Source organism: Lycorma delicatula, chromosome 10, assembly GCF_047948215.1.
Source record: "Lycorma delicatula isolate Av1 chromosome 10, ASM4794821v1, whole genome shotgun sequence".
Classification (NCBI taxonomy): Eukaryota; Metazoa; Arthropoda; class Insecta; order Hemiptera; family Fulgoridae; genus Lycorma; species Lycorma delicatula.
The window spans coordinates 60,692,198-60,717,278 of NC_134464.1; the positions used below are offsets into that span (position 1 = coordinate 60,692,198).

Sequence of the window (25,081 nt, forward strand, 5' to 3'; positions counted from 1 at the left end):
TGTTTTACGCATGTCGCAATCATAAAAATTATCGAGATATTCGAGTACAGTGCACAACGAGGTATTAATTTACTACTTTCTATGGAAAAAAAAAAATTATGCACAATGTACTCGTTTGTTAATGAGGGGTGGGGTGGGGTGGAAATAATAAAATGTAAAACCTAATAATAAATAATAATACGACTCAGAACCAACTCTAGGAAAAGAAGAAAAGATTTACACCAAGTGAATACCGTAGAGAGACTAGCTAAAAGAATCATAAAATTCATAGAAAATAGAAACCAGTGTAAGGAGGTAGTCAAGAACATGAAAGAACATAACATATAACCAGAAGTGATCAACAAAAATCAAAAACAGTTTACAGTATCATGAGGTCACAAGAATACGCAAAGAAAGAGAAAATAGAACCGAACATCTGGTCAGAAGAACGAAAAAATACCCAATCCGAGAGGTCGACCAAGTACTGGGAAGAGAGGAAAGAGGTTGAAAAAATAATTTAAAAAAATACTTAGCCAGGTCCATAGGATACAAGCCGGCCTCCGTGGCGCGAGTGTAGTATCTTGGACTTTCATCCCGGGGTCCCGAGTTCGAATCCCGGACAGGCGTGGCATTTTCACATGCTAGGAAGTAATACCTAACGATGGACCCGGAGGTAAAAAAAAAAAACAATACATTTATTGTTTTTTTTTTTAAAGCCTGAATATTGAATTAAACTAATTAATGTAAAAAAAATTTGAATTATGAAACATTTAAGTCTGGAAATAAAATTTAAAAATATTAATAATATTTTTAAAAAATTATCAGTAGTTGTGAAAATTAAACAGCCATTTTTTTGAGGAAGATAATTTCAACAACATAAATTTTATTGTTTTCTTTCACATAATAATTATTTAGTTGATAAGTCCGTACATAATTTAATAAAGGTCGACTGTAATGTGGAATTTTTTCATAGCAAGTGTATTTTTGTTAATTTCTAACAATTTGTTAAAAATAATTATTATAGTTTCCCTATTTTCATACACAGACGATTAAGTACAACTGATTATACTATAAACAAAAATTAAATTACTATGTTCATTTTTTACTTAATTGATATTTAATTGAATATATATAAAAAAAAATAATAATAAAAAACCTTTAAAAAAAAGGGAAAAATTATTGACCTCAATAAATAATAATATTTAATTTATGGTATAAATTCATGGATTCATAATCTTTTTATTATAAATAAATAATTACTTACATTAAAAATTAATTTTCTTTAAACGTTAATTTTATATTACTCTGTTAACAATAGTCAAGGATGTAAAGAAATTAATAAAAACTGATATTTTTTTTCATATGATTTAGTTAGGTACAGATAAGATCTATAGTCGCCATCGTTAGACCATTAAAAACGATGAATTTTAATTTAGAAATTTATTTGATATTTATTATTTTTTATTTGAAAAATACATTCGGTGTAAGTATTAAAACTATTTTATTTAAATAACGCTAATTATAGGATATTACTTTAATTAATTAATCTAATGAATATGGAAAACTAATTACAAAATACTAATTAAATAGTTATCCATCTATATTTTATCAAACTAAATAAAATAATTGTTTTCGCGTAACGCAACACAATACTTCAGCGTGTGAGAAACTACTATACGAATTTTATTACGCTTCCGTTGCCATTACTAATAAATTATCGCCCCGATTAAAACATCTTCCCACCGATTTATGTAAGTTAAAATTAATAAACTTTCTTTTGTAGAAGTGTAATTTTTTCGTTGAATTTTAAAATAATATTAATTAGCTCTGGAAAATTCCTGAATTTTCTGCAACTCCGTTTTTTTTAATCCAAATCATACGCCCTTATTAATCTGCTTTTATTTGTTAAAAAAATTTTTTTCAATTTTACCCATAAGTTTTTTTAAGTATGCTCAGATTTTACTCTTTATCAATGGACTCATTGATTTTTATTGTTTATTTTTTTAGACCGCCTTCGTTTTAGAAGAGGTTCCGTTACAGTTTTTTTCAGCTAAAGTGGAATATTTTTTAAATGCAAAATTTACATTATCTATGTAAAAGTTTTGAAGATTTTCATCGACTACTTTTCCTTTTCAACTACTTTTTAAAAGTTTTTTTTATTATTTTTTGTTTATTGTATATTTAACTGTAAAAAATTTCTTTTTACAAATTTCTCGACTCAACGGTTTTGACCTAACTACGGTTCATTTTGGAATCGAATTAAGTAAAATCAGACATCTTAATATGTATTTATATCCAAGTAACTTGTTATTTTTAAAAGATTCTTTTGTAGATTTTTATATTTTCCAATCATGTTAGTTACTTACAAAATGGGAATATATTATATAAATTATATTAATATAATATATAAAATTAATTTTGTTATCCTAAAAGAATTCTTTTCTATTACCTTGTTCTTGCTTTATTTTATTGTTATTTTATTTTTTTTTATAAAAAATTTAGTTTTTATTAAAAAAAAAATTATTAAATTCTATACTATTTTTTTATTTTATAAATATGTCTTTTTTTACAAATTAATATCCTTTTGGTTTTATTATTTTAATATTGTGAAAAATCTGAAACTATTTAGTTTTTTAACGCGTTTTTTCTTTTGGTAATACTGAAATACAGAAAATAATATGCAAACGAACGATGATGTTATGTTACTGTAAGAGTTCATAAGTTCAGTCTTGTTAAAAAGAAAATTCTGTTATTTATACTTTAACTTTTTTAATTGTGTGTTTTTATGTTTTTATCGAACTTAAAAAATAATTAATCGATTCATACCTGTGCACAGACTTGTTTTCGTGGGTGTATAATTTCCTATGCTGTAATAAAGAACGAACTCTTTTCAACCATTAAATATAGAAAAATTAAATTTAGCAAATGCTGTTACCTCTAAGTGTTCTATTTTTCGGAATGACGTCTACTTTTGGCGAACTGTAGAACGGTTTTGGGTTCTAATTATCCGACGTAACGGTTAAAGTTGTAGTCCGAATATTTTTTACGTCAAAATTTTTATTTTTAAACGCCCTTTAAAATGATTTATCCTTTATATTAAAATTTTTTTGAATTTCCCGCCGGGGGTTAGAGGTTGTGGTGGTCTCGTATAAAAAAAAAAATAGATCGTTTCCAGGTAGGAACGTTTCATAAATTTTATTTTTCTATGTTTAACTTTTGAAAAGCAGTAATAGCTATTTATCTATTATAAACAATTAATATTTTTCGTATACGTATTTAAAAAGAAAATAAATTTTATCCCATTATAACACCACTACATTACAAAATCTAACAACGAAATTAATTTTCAATATTCCTTTGTAACACTGAATCTTTATTTTTCTGGTTTTCTAATATTTTTCTTTTTTTGATTGAAAGGTGTTGTTTCTCGTTACAAATATCTGAAGTTTTTTTTAATTGTAAAACCTGTAGCTTTTTGATTCCAAGCAAATTTCTTCTCGAATAAAATTTTTTCATTTTTAAATTAATATTTTTCTCTAAACGCATATTTAAGTTGTAAATTAAAAAAAAGGGTATTCTACTAGAAAGTAGGAAAAGCACCAAAACTTTCCCTTGACGTAATGATGATCGTATTTATCGTTACGAGTTAAAATTTTTGATCGGCTTCCCAATTTTCATTAAATTTTTATTTGTAACCCTTTCTTTTTACTAAACTTAATGTTTACACGAAAACAGTTATGCGGTGAAACGATGGAAACAGAAATTAAAAACGATGTTATTTTTTTTAAATCAGCAACTAAAATTTTTACACGATACATTCTTTTAGAAATACATCCTTTGTAAACCTATGATAAAAACAACCTCTGTCGCAGTAAGTACGTCAGAAGGGCGGATTTCGGTTTTAGTTAACCTTGAAAATGTACTCATTAATCCCGTTATTTAGCTCTACACCCGTTCTTGTGAACCGATTCGTTTGAAAATCAATAGAGCTTTAGTTCCAATAGGTTTACATCACCTCACCGAGTTTCGACAAAGTCGGTTAAGATTTGCGTCTGGTAAAACGGACAAAATAATCTTATATATACATATACGAGTATTCATACATACATATGCATTTATGTATGTGTTCTAAAACATATAATTTGATAAACTTATATTTATGGAGATATAACGGATTGAAAAATAAAAATGGCCGCCATTTTGTAATTTGCGAAGGTATTTAAATCCTGATTTTTTTTCTAATTTTAAAACTTTATTACAAAGACGCTTACAAAATATTAATGTGATTCAACTATCCGAACTTGAAATATAAATTTTTATATAAAAATAACAAAATTGCGAACAGTGGAAAAGCGAAGGAGAAATCGCCATTTTTCCTAAGAATTTTTTTGTTTAGTTCTGCAAATAGAATCCGAAAATGTATAGCCAGTCCACCATTTTAGAAACACTCTGTACATATTTGCATATATGTATATTATATAGTTTAGAAAAATACCAATTTAATTTTTCTTCATCTTTTTTTATATTTTACATCATCACCACCTACAAAAAAACTACAAAATAACAACATATATCAACTGACTTCAAATTATTAAATGAATTTTCATAAAATATGTGACAATAAAATACTTTAGTTCTTTAACAGATCAATGGTATCAGAGTTCAAAGTTTAATATAAAGCACATAAATTTTATTTTATGATTATAAGTATTCAGACTTCTTATTCTGTTTTGTGTATATAAAAAGCCACTTAAAATTTTTATTAATTTTTTCTTTCTATTATAAAATATTAAACATTTTTTAATAAGATAAATGGATACATACTACATATTTATGAATGTCAGATAAATAATTATTCTTGCTCAGCCGTAGCTGGTTATGAAAATCGCTGAGTAAACCTGTAGTAGAATCTAAAACCTTATTTATAACAGTGACAGGTGAGAGCGTTTGATGTGAGCCCGTTATACAGTAGCATAAATAAATACACCCTACGGGTTCGAGATATCAAATTATTAATTTCTTTTTATGAAATTCTATAACGTATTTATTTGCTACTTAGCCTGAAAGACAGTTATGTCAATTAATACAAAATAATTAACAATTTGATTAATTAAGCCCAAAACGCCCATAAAAATTTAATAAAATAGACATTAATTGATTTAATAAGATGCCGTTAACAAGAAGAGATAAATATTAAAAATTAAAAAAATACGACTGCCAAGAAAAAACCATCTCTGACAAACATTTTTCTTTAATATAGGATAATTAAAAGCGTTTGGGTGACAATTTTGTATATAGTATAATTTTTTTTCAATTTATTTAAACATATATATACATATTTATATAGCCTATGACACTCGCGGTAAGGTAAAGATTTCAACGCGTGGTCATACATCTAAATCGGTTTAGCCGGTGAGCTGCTACGGTGGAACAAACATACATACACATCATAAATACATTACATTCCTTTTTTTGGGCAGACGTGAAAAAAAAAAAAAAAAAATTGCCGGCAAAAAGAAGAGTGGAACTATTTTTTTCTCCGACCTTATGAAACCGAACAAGGATAATATCGAGTAAAGTCCTTTAAACAACAAATTTACGATTTCGAGAAAATGTTAATGTATAAAATATCAATTTTATAATTAATTAAAAATAATCATGATATTAAACTCATTCATTGCAGCAGGCGCCCGCCAAAAATGTTTTCCAAAATTTTATAAAATGTTGTCCTAAGGTTCCTAGATATTAGATGGAACGACATCGTCACGTTTCAGGAATGGTCGACCTGACACTGTACAAGACTAAATGTTCATACATATCATCCTCTGAAGTAATACCTAACGGTGGTTCCGGAGGCCAAGCAGAAAAAGAAAGAAGAATGAAGTAGAAAGAATGACGTATGAGTCATTCTTTCATAGAAATTTCATTTTTGATATGGCGGTGGGTATATTTTTTGGCAGAGTAACGGCGAAGATGAGAGAGTTTCCTACCCTGCTACAGGGTAGGAACACGTGAAAAGATCTCTAAAAGTCGAATAAAAATATGAAAACAAATGATACATTTAAATATAACTTGATTACGGAATAACTGAATTGAACTGCTAAAATTATTCAGCCATTCTTGAACTTCATTCGAGTAATTAATTTAAATCGTTTGATAAACATACTTTCGCTTTATAATAAATATTATAAATTTTATTTTCTGTCTAGTTATCGATTCGATTTGTGATGACTTTCCATAGTTTTCTTGTATTTAATTAATTTCGACAGTATAAAAATGTTTATAAATTTAGAAATGAGTTGTATTTCCTGTTAAATTTGTATAATTGCTAATAACTGGTAGATTTAATAATGGATTAAATAACTTGTCAAAGTTTGGTATATCTTTAAAATTACCAACTCTATTTTTCGAACATTATTTATTTATTATTATTTTAAAATATGTGTGCAAACAGGTAATGCAACACCTTAGTAATAATTTATTTTATTCTATAAATTTTTATATTAGTTTTTGGTTATGACAAGTTGTAACAGATTTAGAGAACCTATTATTATTTACAATATATATTTTATCGATGATCTTTTTTCAATAAATTTCATGAAAAAAATACGTAATTTGTATACAATACTTATTCGGCCGTATATTTAAAACGTTAACAAAATTTTAATGTAATATTAGATAATTTTAATCTTTGATTTTATGCTAAATAAATGATCTCTGGATAAAAATTAAATATTTAAATTTAATATTGCCTTCAGCTTCTAATTGACTGATTCCGCTATTATTAGTACTAATTGCAGTTTTTCAAACTTCGATTCTAAATAAAATTCGAAATTTTCTAACTTTTCTTTGTATTATTATTCATCTTATCTTACACCATTTTGTTCAGAACTAATTTCTCTTCAAGTTTTTTTAAAAAAATTATACGTGTTTATTTATCTTTTAACAAAATTAATGTACGTCAAATATAAAAAAACAGGGTTTTTAACCCAAATTTATTGATTTTCACCCAAAATTCCTAAAAAACTACTGCAAATACGGTTCTGGGACCAATTTTATTCCATTTCTCAGGTTAAACACATCATAAGAAATCACTAATTCTGTCCCTTAACTAAGTCCTAGAAATTTCAGTATTACCTCATTTCACCGGGGTAGCTGAATCGGAGCGAATTCTTTCACTATCCGTAACTCGCAAACGAAGCACTTTAGGACATATATTTATGTGAACTATTTTCATCAGCAGAATAGGTTATGAAAGTCCTATGAGAATTTCAGACGAAATTCCCACCCCCTTCCCGTATCTCAGACGAATTTTTACAAAATACGTTGAAGGTGGTCGACGATTAATTGACGTGGAATTTTCTAATAAAGTTTAAAGAGATGTATTGAATATATACAGGTGAAACAGAAAAACCTGATTTTGAATTTGTTTTTGTGTGTGATGGAGATTTCACTCTCACTAGCCGCCATTTCAGTCATCGTAGAAGCATTGAGCGCTATACACGGTGTTGTTGCTGTGAAAGCGATTTTCAAAAAAACAACGACCCAGACATGCTCACGTAGAAAAAATTCATTCAACATTTTACGATCTACGGTCTCTACGGTCCTACACCTTCTCGTAACACGATCATGTTTGTGATTGGCGTTCATCCATTTCATCTGTCGATTCCTTAATAAACAGAATTTCAGATATTACTCCGTTATAAATTTTTTTTTACGTAAAACTGAATTTGAATGGCTGTTTCACTTCGAACTTTTATTTTTGAGCTAATTAAGGAAACCGATTATGAAATAGACAGATTTTTACCGAGCAAAAGAAAAAAAACTTTTTCATATAACTGGACCCGATGACCTGTTGAGAGATAATAATATAATTTTAAAATCCTCTTCTCGGATTAAATAGGATCTCCATATGTTATTTCGTTTCTTAATTATTTACTTTACTTAGGTTATCAGCCTAAACCTGATTTTTACATCCTTAAAATCATGTGTATCCTGAAAGATTCTTGTATCCTTTAAAATTTTAAAGTGGATGCTTCCCAGCTTAGTTTACATAAAAATGAACACACTCTACATTTACTTCTGGAGAGGAGCTTCGCACTCATAAAAAAAACGTTCATGTTCCGTTTTACAGATCAAATAAAAGGAAACCACCGGGTTGGTCTAGTGATGAACACGTCTTCCCAAATCATCTGATTTGGAAGTGGAAGTTCCAGCGTTCAAGTCCTAGTAAAGCTAGTTATATTTACACGGATTTGAATACTAGATCCTGGATACCAGTGTTTTTTGGTGCTTGGGTTTCAATTAACCACACATCTCAGGAATGGTCGAACTGAGACTGTAAAAGACTACACTTCATTTACACTCATACATATCATCCTCATTCATCCTCTGAAGTATTATCTGAAACGTAAATACCGGAGGCTAAACAAGAAAAAAGAAAAAGAAAGGTCAAATTAAAGGAAAAGTTACAAATAAAATTTCCTCTGTTTGATACTGGATATTTGCAATAAGCTACCATCAGGAGTTAATGACCTTGAATAAGGAATTTTAACTTAAAATTAAGGCATAGATGATTTTCAGGTAGGCTTGTTTATTAGGGCAATAATTTTATTCAGTGAGAATCTCAGTGTCATTTTTGAGTTAAAATTGTTTTATTTTATATTGTAAGCAGTCTTTTTTTTGTATATATATGGCCTTGACAAGTCTGTTTATCAAAGGGGTGGTCAGTGATGAAGCGATGTGACTGAATTCGTGATTATTTAGTTAAACATAAAACCATACTGATGCCGTAGTTTCCGTATTCTCCATACACGACACCCTACGACTTATCTCGTTCCCATTGATTAAGAAACATTAAAAAGAAGACGATTCACGACGATAGATGAAATAAATAAAAAATTGGTAAGTGAACTTAGATTAAAACAAAAAAATTTTAACTTTTTTGTTTCAATACTTTTCATAAATGTTCTGAGAATTGGAAAAACCGCTGCCATAAGTATGTCGCATTTCTGGGGGACTACTTTGAAAATAACAATATAGAAGAATAAATAAACTGTGATAAAATTAAAATAATCAATATTTTGAGTGTACCTCATATATGAATATGGTATTCCTCTGTTTACAAAGAAAAGTGTGAAATCATATCAACCATTTGTTCCCAAGTAATCTTAAAATTAAAATTTCTAACAAGAATAAAAAATAATTATATAAGATTGTAATTATAATAAAACCATGAATTATGGAAAAAGAATATAATTAAAAATTAATTTTATGATGTATAAATTTAATTAAAGATACTTAATGTAATAATATTATTATTCATTTATTTTCAAGGATAAATAATAAAGAATAATCATGTCGTTTATTTCTGCTATTGTATTATTATTATTTTTTAATACGTGTAATTAATAATTTACTTTCTAGGTCCTTACAGAAAGACAGATTCAACAGACCGGAAGAGTAATGATGAATGTGTGCAGAGCGTCCTCTGGTGTACAAAGAAGTAAGACTTAATTATTTTTGACTAGTTATATAATATACGAGTATTTATATAACTCGTATATATATATATATATATATATATATATATATATATACATAATCATATCGAAAAATATTAGTTGCTTAAAAAAAAATTCATATACGATGTAGAGAAATTTGAATAACTTTTTTGCTTGATCTAAACCGGTGTTTTTATATGACCAAATTTTATACATTAACTGAAATGTGAATTTTAACACGAAATAATATTAATATTTAGCATAATATTTTTTTCTAATTTACAAAGTTCTCTGTTAAGGAGATTAAACAAAGTATTTCGTTAAAGTTTCTTCATAATCACTTATCTATTTAGTATTAAAAAATCTGCTCCAACAAATTTGAAGATTTAAAAAAACAATTAATGAAGGTATATTCTAAATTTTTCATTTTCTGTTTAGCTCCGGAACCACTGTAAGATATTACTTCAGAGAATGATATGTATGAATGTAAATGAAGTATAGTTTTGTACAGTCTCAGATCGACCGTTCCTGAGATGTGTGGTTAATTGAAACCCAACCACCAAAGAACACCGGTATCCACGATCTAGTATTATTCAAATCCATATAAAAGTAACTGCCTTTATCAGAATTTGAACCTTAGACCTCTCGCTTCGAAATCAGCTGATTTGCGGTGAGTAGTTAATCACTAGATCAGCCCGGTGGGCATATTCTTCTTAGTCTAGAACGGGTCGCCTAATCTGGTAATCTATTACAAAACAGAGTCATATCGGTGTATATTGTTTTGATTTATAAGAGTTATTTTTTAATATTATATGTTTATTCCGGGATTCTATAACGATGTTTTTTTTTATCTCTGGGTTCACCGTTAGGCGTGCTTCAGAGGATGAGATGAATGATTTGTAGCGTGTGTGAAAATGCCATGTCTGACTGGGATTCGAACCCGGGACCTCCGGGTGAAAGGCCAAGACGCTACCACTCGCTAATTATAATTAATTAATATAAATATAACTGATAATGAAAATTTCTTCCCGTATCATAACTCTAAAGCTATGATGCCAGGAAAGCAAAAAAATTTAATAACAATTTATAAACTTAAAATACAAATGATAATAATTTTATTCGAGGCTAAATTATCAGTTAATCGTTAATATATTTTATTTGATAACCATAAAAATGAAAAAATACCATAGAGCGAATGGAGAAGTAGTGATTCCACTTTAGAGTTAATGGAAAAATTTCCATGGGGATACCTGTCTTAGTTCTGGCGCTTTCCGAATATAAACCTGAAAGTAATCATTACTTATATATGTTTCTTCTATTCAAATTTTTCGGCAAGAAGGTGATACACCGTTTATATCCCATCTAAAATGATTTCCACTGGATGTTTTAAATTTATAACAGCACAAAGTCCTGAACTTTAATAATTTTGTTTATAGATAAATAATATAAAAAGTTATAAGATGAAAAACAGATGTAAAGAAATCAACGTCATTTAATCATTGTTATTATTATAGTAAATATATATTTTTATCGAATAGATCACTTTAATAAAAAATATGTTCTTGAATAGGTCTTGTATTAAGAGCAGCCCAAGGTGATATTGCAGATGATAGAAAGCTTAAGGTAAGAATTTATTAAATTTTATCATGTATTATGAAGTAATGATTACATTTAGTCACATACATAAATATGTGTGATTCTATAAATATTTTATTATGACAACTACTGCTTCATTGTTTAGTAATATTAAACCGATAAATAGATATTTATAGTACTACTTAAGGTACAGACCTTAAGATACCTTAAGACCTTTATTAACAGACCTTACAGACCTTTATTAAGGTACAGAGGTACAGACTTTAAGCAGTAAAATAAAAGGAAAATATTCTTACTTTAACCAGTCATTTCGCACTGTTTATAAATCAGTTTTTATTTTTTGCATTTAATTTAATGCACACATAAAAAAGCTAAGTGGATTCATCGACTTCAACACACACACACACACACACACACACACACACACACACACACACACACACACCCACACACACACACACACACACACACACACACACACCCCACACACACACACACACACACACACACACATAAATAAATAAATATAAATAATAATAATATAAATATAAATATATATTATAAATATTATATTATATTATTTTATTATATTATTATTATAATATATATATATATATATATATATTAATGAAGTTTTACCGTTTACTTTCACGTCTGGAACCCATTCCTGAGAGTCAGTTGAAGCAAAAATTTCATGTAATTTATTTGTAAAAATATTAAATTACTAGTCGGCCTGTCTAGCCAGAGCTTAGACCCTTTAGGCTCAGGTCAGCCCAGGTGAATCCCGAAGCCAACTCAGGGACTCCTCAGGGTCTCCCGGGGCCAAACGCCCTACCCTATGGCTGCAGAGCTCGCTTCACTCGCCATTCCCAGTTTTCCAGGGGAACCGGGGCCCTGGACAACCGCATGCTTTTTTTTTCCTCTACATCCCTGGGCCGGACATCCAATTAACTATACTCGGCCCAAAGACGTGTTTTTTGACTCAAAGGCGGTCTTAAAAAAAAAAAAAAAAAAACCTGGGTGTAAAACCTGCGCACCGGTTTTACACCCGGCACGGCAGGTCAACCGCCCCGGTACTAGATCTTTTCTTGCCTGCCTCTAATTCCCGCCGACGAGGGCAAAGCCCGGCTATGCCGTTCCCCATCCCCGCCGACAGAAACCGGGTCTCGGTCTTTCTGCCATTTGCCTCAAACCGGTGCGACCAGCACAAGGAGCGGGCGCACCCTCAAAACCAGCCACACCAACCGGGTCTAGGTCTTTTAATTTTATCCCCGCGAAATCTCCCCGGAGTCCCCGTCCCCTCTTCGAAACCTGCACGCCAGGGCATACAGGCTCTCAGAGACGGGGCTATCCACCTATCCCTATTTACGATTGAACCTAACGATTCCTTCGTCGCGCCACCTCTTCCTTAGTGCGAAGAACCGTACCGGCGAAATTGTTAAAAATGTTCCAGTTCTGCTCCCTCCTTAGCGACCACTCTACTATGTTATTCGCGTTCAGGTTATTGACTGCTATGAATTGTCTGTATTGTGCCCATCTCCGGCATTCGAACATCGTATGCTCTGCGTGTCCACCTCCTGGCAGTAGTCGCAGTTGGGTGTTTCTCTCTTGCCGAATCTTTTTAAATAGTAACCAAAACATCCATGACCCGACATCATCTGTGTTATGTAAAAGTTCACCTCGCCATGTTGGCGATTCAGCCATGCGTCCAAATCACTTATTAACCTTCTGGTCCAGGCCGCAGCGTTAGTCTCTGCCCGTACTTCCTTCCACCACTGTCGGGTCATCGACTCGGTCTCAGCTCTACTACACCCTTCCGCTCTCACTTTCCTGCTCTTGATCTGAAGTTCTATCGGCGAGACCGACGCAAGCACACATATAGCTTCATATGACAGAGTACGATACCCTGCAACCATTCCCAACAATGCCGTTCTGTGCCATTCTTCGCAGTTTATCCTTGTTTCTTTGTATCCTGATTGCACCAGCCCAAACCGGCGCCGCGTATAACGCCGCAGACACCGCCGCCGACGCAATCAGTTTCCGTTTGGAGGCCCCCGGTACTGTGTGTTCCACGAATAATCTCCTGATGGCTTTTATGGTGAGCCCTACTTTTTTGCACACATTTTCTACATGCCCACCAAACTTGAGACTTTTATCTATTGTCACCCCTAGGTATTTTGTATCCTTGACCTCAGTTATAACCTCTCCACGGATCACGACCCGAACGCCGCGCAGTCTTCTCCTACCCGTGAAGAGGATACACTTGCTTTTTGCCGGGGACACCTTCATGTTGTTGTTTATTAGCCAGTTGTCTATGAGACACCCACATGCTTGTATAACTTATTCATAACTTATTTCTTTGCCGTGGAGGCAGAATTGTAATAAAAAGTAAAAGGATTAATCTATTTTTTCCTTAATGAATATCTTTAATTCACACTCCTTGGTGTCGAAGAAATAATGTATATTTTTAATATTTAATATTGAACATGTCCAACACTATATGGAATGTAAAATCACCGGATGACAGGCCTCCCAACTCAGTACAAGTATGACTACTCGTAAGTAAGAGATAAAAAAAATAAAACTCGTGTATCTACATTATTTTTTTACTTTATTAAAATTAAATTAATAATTATAAATGTCTTGGTACAATTAGTTATGAAGCTTTTACAATATTTCGCGGCGGCCCTGTGAAGAGACCGTGGCTCCCCGGGACGCCGTGACGCACAGTTTGGGAATCGCTGCTTTAAATTGTTCCGGAGTTAGGGTCAAAATCAAATAAAAAAAAGAGAGAAAACCACTGTCTTTTTTTCCTGGTAACGAGTAAAATTGGGTAACACACTGTTGTTCAATTAAGTGATAAAGAAGACGTTAAAAAAAAAATCATGAAAAATCGAACATCAATCTTTACAAGCTCGATTACAATGAATCAATCGATTATTAGTATAATAAATACCTACAATAAATATCTTAAAATCTAGTTTTGTGTTGACTGTGTTCAGTGTTAAGTATCGTAAAAGAATTAATAAGTGGTGATTTTATTTACAGTGTTTTTTTGGCTGTGTTTTGGAAACATTACAAGTGGTAAGTAATCAAATTAAAAAAACATAATACAAATAATTATCCGCACTATAATTGTCTTGAGTCCTCTATTCTCTTACTGCACGTCTTTGGAACTGGTCTTTTTTTTCGTTCCAGCCTTCATTGTTCCTCCACGTTTTAACATTTTCCATATTTCAGGATATTTATAGTCTTAATTTCCTCCTTTCTTCCCGTTTAAGTCATTCTAATGTTTTTTTTTTTAATCTTTTTCAGTTAACGTTTTTTTCTTTTTTAAATCTATTCTTCCGATTCGAATTTCATTTGTTTCTTCGTATTTTTTCTTCATCGATTCTATTTTTCATTTATTCGGCACTTCGATTTCGATCTGCTACTTAATTTTTCAAGCTGCATTTCACTCACTGCAATTAAATGTAGAACAAACCTTTAGCATGGAAGACATACATTTATAAGGACATTTTAATGTAATGAATGCAGTAGCGTTCATAACGTATTTTCATTTCCATACCGCAATCTCGTAATGTATCCGATGGGCGTCGAATGACGCGGCGTTCTTTTGTTTGTGAGCAACAGTTTATATTCGGGTGATATTTTAATTCGGGACGTCACGGGAATGTGTCAGATGGCTGCACCGTTATACAGTCGGTAATTAAATTAACAGGATCTGGTTGTAATCGTAAACCATAGGGAAGAAAAGGACTGTATACACCGGAAATGATTGAAAATATTTGTGCTGCAATTTTGTATTGCCCGAAAAGAACGCCTAGGCTACACTCTACAGTTTTAGCAAATGTCCTGTCGTTTTTTTTATCAAAACATTGCATCAGGATCTCCATTTTTAAGACTCAAGATTTTGTTATGCACAAACAATTTTGTATAACCGAGTTTGGATATCCTTCAAAATAATTCTCAGATGTACACACCTTATTGATATCAAACTAGGCACATTTCGAATTATGTGGTTCTGTAAATAAGTAAAATATATTTTATTGGAGTGATGTAAACCCGCATCGAGTGTGCATCAAGTCCTTACACAGTGCCCGTTTCGCCGTATGGTGTGGAGTACATTACCTCGACCATTTCCTTCTATTTCTTTTTGTTTTTTTTAGGGTGATGAGGTTGTGGGTGTAAACGTCACCCCTGTGAACGCTATTTAATCATGCCACAAGGCATCTTCATTCCTTAATTACGAATGCTGAATGTGGATATCTACGACTTCAACAAGATAAGCTGCATAAGAGTATGTATGGATTTTTCCGACAAACCCCTTTCACAAGATTGATTCCTCCTCTTGTTGGCATCTCTTGGTTTCAATCTAAAACGCGGTGACTATTTTTTATGGAAGTACTTCAAGCGAGAAGTCTTCAGAACTTGTTGTACCTCGTACTGGAATTAAAAGATTAAATCGGAATTGTCCTTTGCGATATTTCTGTGGATATATTAAGAATAATGGACACCTTTCAACAACTTAGAAGAATGTGTGGTGCAGCGGAGCCTTCATTTGATAAGGACGTGGTCAAACGTTCACTAAAATATGCTATTCTTTTACTTTATGTTCAATGAAGATATATAAATGAAGAGCAATTATTTTTTATTGTGTTATTTTTATTAATACGCTATCAACGCTGTCGCACCCGATGTAAACAGTTCAAATTAATTTTACAGCTTTTTAAACTGCAACAAATGGTCTTTTTTTTTAATTCATCCAAAAACGTACCTACTATATTTAAATTAAATTTTTAAATCCTCCAAATATTTTGTTTTTTCCTCAGTTAAATATTTAGGTATATTAATCAATCGTAAACTAAATTGACAAGACATTAAATACATATGTTTCAAGCTATTAGTTTTATATCTATTTCGAAAATTGTGATATGTTGTATAGATGAAATAGATCGATTAAAACGGTTTATGTTGCCTTTTTTAAAATATACTGTTTGAATTAAACTTAGGTAATGCTTCCAACGTTGAAAATATAAAAAAATATTTAAAAAAATAATTATATTTATTATCTGTTAAGAATGGTCCTTACAATTTAAAAAAACCATTATGATAATCATGATTTATAATCCTTGAAATAAACAAAGATTAATGATACCTAACAGCCGGTTCCAGCTTCAACATCATAGTTAAAATCAGCTACTAATGCTTTTATTTTCTATCGAGAAGAATTCAGAATCTCAGTATTATGGAATTCAAGGTAGTCCTGACTACCTTGAAAGCTTAAGCCGCACCTGAAAGCTTATTATAGCATGAAAAATATTTTAGGGAGAGTTTTTCGGATTTCATACCTTGATGTTTTATTTTTAAAAGTTTCTAAGTCTGGTTTTTTTATTTATATCATGCACTTAAGAGATTTTTGTATTGTTTATATATTTGACGAAATTTAAATTAATTATTTATCGGTTTGCGTTTTAAGTAAATTATTATTACTAGAAACATTTGCCCAGAACACTTTTTTTTTGATAGCGGTGAGTGGAGAGAACGAGTTAATATCATTAGGCGTAGATAAAAAGCCGATAAAAAGAGTTTTTTTTGACGTTTTGTGTACCATATTAAAAGCAGGATAATTATTATCCCCAAAGAATACTAATACTCCTAAGAATAGCAGGATAAGAAACTTCCTCTATTTCACTAGAAAATATCTAATCCTTTTTACCGAATACACCTTTTCAAGGTTTCAAATGTTTTTTTATGAAAGGGCTAATTATTTAATAATAGGTCTAAAGAGATATCAATTTTTGTGAAAATACTTGCGTAGACAGCTATGAAAATTTATAAGCTATAAAAAAATATTTATTTTAAAAAGAAAAAAAAAATTATTAATATATATATATATATAAAATTTATTTGTATTTTTTTTTTTTAACAGATAAAAAACGGTAAATTATATCCAGAATTGTTACGTAAAAGAGCCAATGCGATGTTACCAAACGATATAAAGGAAGCTATTTTACCTACAATAGAATACTGTGGTAATCTAGGTAAGTATATCTCAAATTAAAATAAAATCAACCTTATTTAAAAAAAAAAGCTCACAACAAAGTTGTAATACTTTCTTGGCATTGGTAATTTATTCTTTATAGTGTAAAAATAACGATACATGAAAATAGTTACCAACATTTCTTTTAATATAACATAATGTACAATATAAAATAACGTAAAAATAATTTTTTTTGGGGTGATGATAATTTATAATGAAGTTTTAATGTAAAAATATCATTATATTTTTTATAAACCGGAAAAGATTTTAAAAATTCCAAAAAATAGTATTTTTTTCTGCTCACCACCACTAAAATCACTTCCCAAAAATCATATTTGATTTTTCAACATTTACTATATAAAATAGAAGAAACTAAAAAATGTTCATTGGAAAATGTGCAACCAATGAAAAAAGATTTCTTTTTTGAAGGTAAGGGGTGAATTTTAATGAAATTTTATTGTATTATTACTAAAAGTTAAAATAAACCAAAAAAATATTTTTATTAAAAAAAATCGATATAATTAAACTTTGATTTGTTCCTCCCCCCCGATATTGTCCCAAAGTATTTTTGAGACTTGAACTACTCCTATGCCTCGGAAAATTAAACAAAAAAATCGGTTAAAAATATGCAATAAATAAAAAGATAACTTTGTTCGATTTTTTGGGAATGGAGAAATTTGAGGAAAATTATTTTTATAACGGTAAGATAGATGGTAAGACTCTTGATCGGTCCAGCTGATCAGGAGTCAACGTTAACTCCTCCCGTGTCTGTATAATTTTACACATCATGACTTAAACTGAACGACGGAGAAAGTCGTTCAGTTTAAGTCATAAAAATTAATAAACTCTACTGAGCTTAAAGTGAGGTTATGTTTGCAAGATTTGAAAAAAAATTCCAAAAGACTATCTGCCCCACCTCCCGGAGGTATTGATCCCAAAAGCTTACAAACAAATTGCACCTTATACACGAGTCTCTACAAAATTTCACCAAAATCGTATGTATGTGGGCACGTATGAACCACCACTTTTTTTGTTCTTTAAGGTCTCTGGGTCATAAAATATCGAGAAATACAAAAAACCCATACTCCATTTTTTAACTGATTTACCGTACTTTCACAGCACAGCTGTGAAAGCACAGCTGTACAGTACAGTACAGTTCTAGAGCTATGATGATAGAAAATAAAAAAAGAAACAGTGATAAGATTTATAAATTTCTACCAATCACACACCATTACTGCCTTAGGTGGGATCATCGGTTTTTGTCTACGGTAATCATCCAAAACAGTGGTTTACTCGATCCAGTAGAGTATATAATAATATAATATATTAATATATACTAATGTAATTTAGTATAAATATAGTATATACTCGTAGTAATGACTATATAAAGCCTTAGCAGCAAGTGAGAAATGTACTGGGCTAACATGTACAAGATAAGATGATTAATTTTCTTCTCTTAAGAAGTATAAGTTTAAGATTAATGTATATTTGTTCAGTGCCGTATCCGTTACAGTTGTAGGTGATTTGATATAGGGAACTATTCGACCTGAAAAACGGTTTTCAAGTACCCGTTTTCTAGAACAACACCTATATCATGCGAAAAATCTTACCAAAAAGTAAGGAGTGAAGCGGTTTCCCGCTGCCTTCTTCAGTTACCAAATATATTGTTGAACCGAAGCCATCAGAATGTAGGTAGTATTCGATCCTAGAAGTGACATCATCAATCCGTCAACCTGAAGGATGACAGATTGTAAAATTAATTCTTAGAAAAAGCAACTCGTACTTCCTTTGCTCGGTACAGAGAAAAATAACGCTTAAAAGTATAAAAATCAGAAAAATGTAGATCCCGACTCGGTTTCTTGATTTTTGCGTATAAGACATCCTAATCCCCCGAAAGGGAAGGAACCCACCTTGTGACGTTTCGGTCGCCACATCAACCCCTCCGTTCCTAGCCCTGATGGGTTTTACCGAAGGTCGTCTTTTAGACCCTTTAAACCTGATAAAACAACGTAATCGTCAGTTTGACCTCTGTCAGGATGACACCGGTGCAAATACCTCGGCAGACATTTCCATCAATGTAGTTATACAACTTTCAATTACATGCTGACCCCGTAGGGGAAGACATCTGAATTCCCTCCCGAGGGAGAAGAACACCCGCCTCGTGGCATGTCTGGTCGTCTCACCATTCCCTCCGTTCCTAGCCATGAGTGGCTTAATCGGAGGACGTCTTCTTGCCCTCAAACTGATCACATTTCACAGTCATCAGTCCAACCTCGTGAGATATCACCGATGCAGATGCCTCGAAAGACGTCCTGATCGGTAAATTCCGCCCCTAGTCAGGTTTTGCCTTCAAAGAAGACATCAGACACCTAACTCTATCACGTAGCCCTCACGTAACGCTAAACTAACAGCATACCCACGGAAGATCAAAGACCCCTCGCCTTACTTTATACATTCTATCACCACCTAAACCGTATGTACCCACTTTACAAACGATTTCAGTAAATTTCCGCCACGATAGCATATAAATTAGTCAAATTTAATGCCATGATAGCATATAATAATTAAAATAGTGATTGGAGTGCTATCAGAGAGAATAAATGCCCGAGAGGACTTGAGGTCTGGTCCGTTCGGGAGCTGAGTATAACCTCTCTAGTTTCTCACTTCAGCTCCAATTTTGAAGACCGCTTGGATTTTCAGCTAGGTTGATCGCAAACAACATTTATTTATTTGCGCCTTAAAAAGTGTGCACTCTAATTCTAATTCAACAAATTGCCATGCTAGGTCAGTAAATCATACCCGGGAGAATGAAAATCATATTCACGAGCACGACCTCCCATTGAAACTTTAAAAATACTCTAACCGGGACTCGATGCCAAGCACGCCTACCTCTGCCCAATCAAACTGTCCAGGTAGAACCCTAGCCACTCTGGGTACTAACCATTACATAATGCCCTCAGGCACCAGTGCAGGTTATGAGGAGAAGGAAGCTAGCCAAGAATCAGTTGTGGAATCACAGCAGTAGAAACCGCAAGTAAATAAAACTCTACCGGGTCTCCTATTACTAAACTACAGCATTCAGTAGAAGACTGAGATTAACGCAACTACAGGTAAAGATCCATTCGAGTGCGATGCGAAGGCGACTTTGCAAACAGAGTCAACAACTCGGAAGAAGTGCTCACAGTCATCAGCTATCTGTTGCCAAAGAAGCGATTTGGCAATCGAATAAAAACCTAAAATCAAGATCCCTCCGCATCGAAAAGCGAATGAATCCTAAACAGAAAACTTAGAAACCGCATGACCTGGTAGATCACCCAAAAAACCTAAAATCAAGATCCCTCCGCATCGAAAAGCGAATGAATCCTAAACAGAAAACTTAGAAACCGCATGACCTGGTAGATCACCCAACTTATGATGGGCGTTGTGAAAAACAACCCCGAGACTCACAACACCAATTCACCTAACCCTACATACAAACATCAAGGTTCAAAAAAGGGATACTAACTATCCAAGGAATTGAAATACAATTCTACCGCACGTAAGTAACAGCCACAGTCCTTACTGTTGACCGAAATTTTTCACTCTTTGCGCAACCTTTTACAGTTTAAGCAGGATGGATCCTCGGATTTCTGCGCACAGTCGTCGCTCTTGTGACCTCGCTGTAGGAGAAGACATCCCAACCCCGTAGGGGATGACACTCGCCTAGTGACGTTCTGGTCGCCACACCATCCCCTCCGTTCATTGCCCTGTTGGGCTTTAACGGGTGAGGGGAAGACAGCTAATGATAAATCAAAACGAAAAATTAAATAGGCAGGATCATTCTATTTAAAAAAAATGAGGTAACACGATCCAGCCGATCAGGAGTCGACATTAACCCCTCGTGTCTATATAATTTTTTACATACCAGCTCATCGTTCAATTCCCAATCATAAAAATGAATAATTCTGAATATCACCTTTGTAAAATATTGGTTAGAACCAACGGTTACACTAAAATAATTTCCTAAATTATCAGAAGAGGAATGTTTTTGTTTCAGAAAATGAAGATAAATGTGAATTAGCATATTCATTAATTCAATGTCATTTTGAAATATCAGGAACTGGAAAAAATGTAAGTAAGTATACAATTTTATATTTTTATTATTTTTTTTATTACTGTTAAGGATAAGTCGATCTTCTTTCCTAACAAAAGAAGCTGACAACACAGTTGTAGGATTTTCCCCCTTCAATCAGAGTACCTTTTGTTTAGATCATTTTTTGGATTGGGCGTATTTTACGAGAAAATCTCCTGGGGCAATTAAAATGAAACATCCGTTATATAATTGGATATGTAAATGTTTAAGGATAGCCATAATTCAAAACACGGCCTAAGAATAACTGAAAAGAAGAAGTTGAGAGAATCTCGTAAAAATCTTTTAAAAGATTATAACTGGTTTTGCTATATACATTTACAACAACATAAATATAATTTATTCAATTAAACGTTCCCCGACATTGAAATATGTAGTAAATGTGCGGGTAAATATACCATAAAAAAGTCGTACACCATGATCTTATTTATAATTAACGTACTCATATTTTCAAATAAAAAAAAACTGAGAAGACAGTTGTAGGACTTTGCCAGAACGCGGCTAAGCCGCGTTCTGGCAAAGTCTTACAACTGTGGTTGTTTATGATCCACAGCTTACACACACAACTTAATAATTTAAAATATTTATAATTTTAGTTAAATATAATATTTTTTAGTTTATTTAATTCAATGATTCTAACTAAAGCGCGTGTGCATACCATATTTAATTTGCGCGGTTGTAGCGGTACTAGCGGCGAGGTGTATCACCTCACAACACAGCGGACGACAACAGTATTTTTTTGGGTGAGGATGCAATTTTGCAAAAATCTTTTTTTGCAAATATTTTTATCTTTTAATTGTTAACAAATGTGCCTAAGAAAAATATGACCTTGGCCGGATGTTAATATTTGTATGTACGTGTGTGCGTTCGGTGTTGGCCTCTAAATTACCTTATATCTTCAGAACTACTGCACCGATTTTGACTTGGTCTATATGAGGCATTGATGCTATTAAATTTTCAACTTAAAAGGTCAAGGAGGTGAACCTGTAGAGCCTCACCTCCAGTATCTCGAGATTTCGCCAACTTAGGTCATATTTTTCTTAGGCACATTTGTTAACAATTAAAAAATAACAATATTTGCAAAAAACAGTTTTTGAAAAATTGCACCCCCACCAAAAAAAATACTGTTGTCGTCCACTATGTTGTGAGCTGTGCGGTAGAATTAAAAAATTGAACAATATTTGAGGTGTAAAAAAGTAATTCCGCCTGGCCGACTTTCGAACTCGATCGCCCGATTGACTCGATACCTGATGCTTTAATCCTCGCAGATACACCCCTCCCCTAGGGTGCACACTCCCCTAGGCTGTGTAATACTTAACTGCAGGATCCGGCCCGGGGGAGAACAAGGAAAAAACGAAGATTTTCTCAAATTTGTCACCGAGCACCTTAAATTTCATTTCTATGAAGAAGTTGAAGGAAGTCATACTTAATTTTTGTTTAACTATTTAACTAATTTTAAGTGACGTGAAGGAGAAAACTGGAGAGCAGAATATTAATGTTTACGAGGATAAGGAAATTTTTTTTGTTTTGTTTATGTTAGTCGTAAGTATGAGTTTTGTTGTATGTTTTATTTTTCAATGCAATTATTTATGTTTTTTTGTTTTAACTCTGTATTTGTTATGTTATTTATATGGAAACCCCCTGACAAACTGCTACGTCATTTTAGGGGATTCTATAAAAATATAAATTGAATGAAATAAAAAAAAAATATATATTTTTTTGGAATTTCATTTACAAAAATTGGTATAAATTAAAAATAAAAGGCTCTTAAAGGCTCCAATTTATCGATATTTCTGAGATAATCCTTTCTTGCCATTCATAAAACCTCTGATACCGCTTGTATAGTAAAACATTCATTATAAAATTGAATCGTACTTTGAATTTTATTATTCAAATATATTCATATTTGTAATTTGGTAATTTTATCTATATATATAAAAATGAATGTTTGTATGCCTGTCTGTTCCAACTTAACTCGAGATCGGACAGATTTGTCTAAACTTTTGCACACCTACACCTTGAAGCCGTGAACATAGGCTAATTTATTTGGACCTACGACATACGAAATTTTAGAACGAAATTTAAAACACTTTATTTCTTTCTTAAAGCTTATTTAATTTTCAAAATGACTTTGATTTTCAAGAAAAATTTAATTTTTGGCTAACATTTTTTTGAATTGATTAATTTTGAAAAGGGTTGAGGTTTTTACGTACAGTTATTCCTAAGTTTCAATCGATTTAGCGCACATGCATATGCAATCTTTACGATTCATTCATTTACAATTTTTTACAGCTGTTTAAAAATATAAATAAATAGCTGCTTTTGTTTATCATGTGTGTGTTACTAATTTAAAGTGTGTAAAGTATTTAACTGCAATCTTTTAAATTCTGTGATCTTTTTTCAAAACATCATAACATGCCTAAAAGACATTCTTCAATCGGGAGAATACAAAAACAGCACGTATGATGAAAACTGTTCGTGCGGCAGAGACTGAAGACGAAAGACAGTCAAGATTGGAAAGCGACCGAATACACACAGCCCAATCCCGTTCGACTGAAACAACTGAGGAACGGGAAATGCGATATGCCACCGTTACTGTAGTGTGACTGACTGCACCTGCCTCCGGTTACTTGACTAATAATATAAAATAAAAAGATTGACCACCACGGGAAACGTAAGTAACCATATAGCGCAAGCGAAGCTGCGACTGGAAGCTAGTCTTTAATAAATATTCTGAATTACTACAGTATTTTAATATTATAAGTATATCGTACCAAAATTTTTAATACTATATTATGTTTTTTTTTTTTGTTGCAGCCATTCATAATTCGGTTTTGAAACTGACAGAAAAAATATAATTTATAAATTAAGAAAAAAACAAAAACAATTAAGAAAAACCGTTAGATGAGTATATACGTAAATAAATACACGGTGTAATGGTTTTATTTTTGTTTAATTTATTTATTTAGTGGCTAAAATTTTACGAAATATTCAAGTTAAAAATATTATAAGTGAAAAGGAAATATTTTTGTTCAGAATTTTTACACAAAGTAACATTTTTTTCACAAAATGTTCTTGAAAAAACACAATTAAAACAATAAATCAAACTTTAAAACTTTTATCTATATTTACTATATTTTTAAAGAACATATATTTGTGTTATTAATTACTGTATTTTATTAGGAATCTGTCGATCCGGTTTTAACGGATATGCCCTTCAGGTATTGGTTAAGTAATCAAAAACGTTCGTCACAGGCAATCCTTTCATTGTATCACATTTAAGGATGCACTAGCAATACAGGTCCTGATGTTCTCAATATAATTTAGATTAAATAACGTTCCATATAATCTAAATATAAAATAAATACAGTTGTTTAACCGATAATTCTACACGGCCAACGATTAAAGCGCCTGAGATTTTCTATAAATAAGTTTTCCCTATAAAATGTATATAGATTTTAAGTAAAAAAAATGTTATACGTAAAGATTTTAGATGACTAAAAAGAGTGGAGAGATAGAGAGTTGATGGGAGAGAAACGGGGAGCGACAGAGATATAAGTAATAGTAAACATTTTCACGCTCGTGTCCGATTTTATACGATAACCATTGTTCCCATTATTTAAGAAAAACGAAACAAATTACAGTGGAATCTTTCGTTATCTTTCGTTACTAACCGATATCAAATTTTTGATTACGTAACAAGAGGTTATAAATTTACGGATCGACCCGTTCAATAACCTATTTGTTATATCTAATTTATACAGTATGGGTATCTATTTACGAACAGTGATAATATATGCATTTATATGTTTAATTAGGGTAAGTCAAATT

The 25,081-nt window shown here is 31.8% G+C and overlaps 2 protein-coding genes across 6 annotated transcripts in view; both read left to right on the forward strand.

The window, feature by feature from the left end:
* Positions 1-1,375: 1,375 nt before the first annotated feature.
* On the forward strand, positions 1,376-24,250 carry LOC142331638 (general odorant-binding protein 72-like). 2 transcript variants are annotated; one of them, XM_075377662.1, is made up of 7 exons: positions 1,376-1,462; positions 9,406-9,484; positions 11,053-11,105; positions 14,127-14,162; positions 17,011-17,122; positions 21,158-21,235; positions 24,068-24,250. In XM_075377662.1, the coding sequence occupies exons 1-7, from the start codon at positions 1,400-1,402 to the stop codon at positions 24,106-24,108; spliced, it is 462 nt and encodes a 153-aa protein (XP_075233777.1). In that variant the 5' UTR covers positions 1,376-1,399; the 3' UTR covers positions 24,109-24,250. The 2 variants fall into 2 exon arrangements, with proteins under 2 accessions (XP_075233777.1, XP_075233778.1); XM_075377663.1 differs by having other exon boundaries at positions 21,158-21,231.
* A 392-nt stretch (positions 24,251-24,642) lies between these two features.
* LOC142331127 (uncharacterized) overlaps positions 24,643-25,081 on the forward strand; it is a 99,009-nt gene continuing 98,570 nt past the window's right edge. For 2 of the 4 annotated variants that reach the window (XM_075376814.1, XM_075376816.1), the window contains exon 1: positions 24,643-25,069. In XM_075376814.1, the coding sequence (XP_075232929.1) occupies positions 25,016-25,069 (54 nt within the window). In that variant the 5' untranslated portion in view covers positions 24,643-25,015. The remainder of the gene's footprint in view (positions 25,070-25,081) is intronic. The other 2 variants (XM_075376813.1, XM_075376815.1) reach the window with 2 other exon arrangements.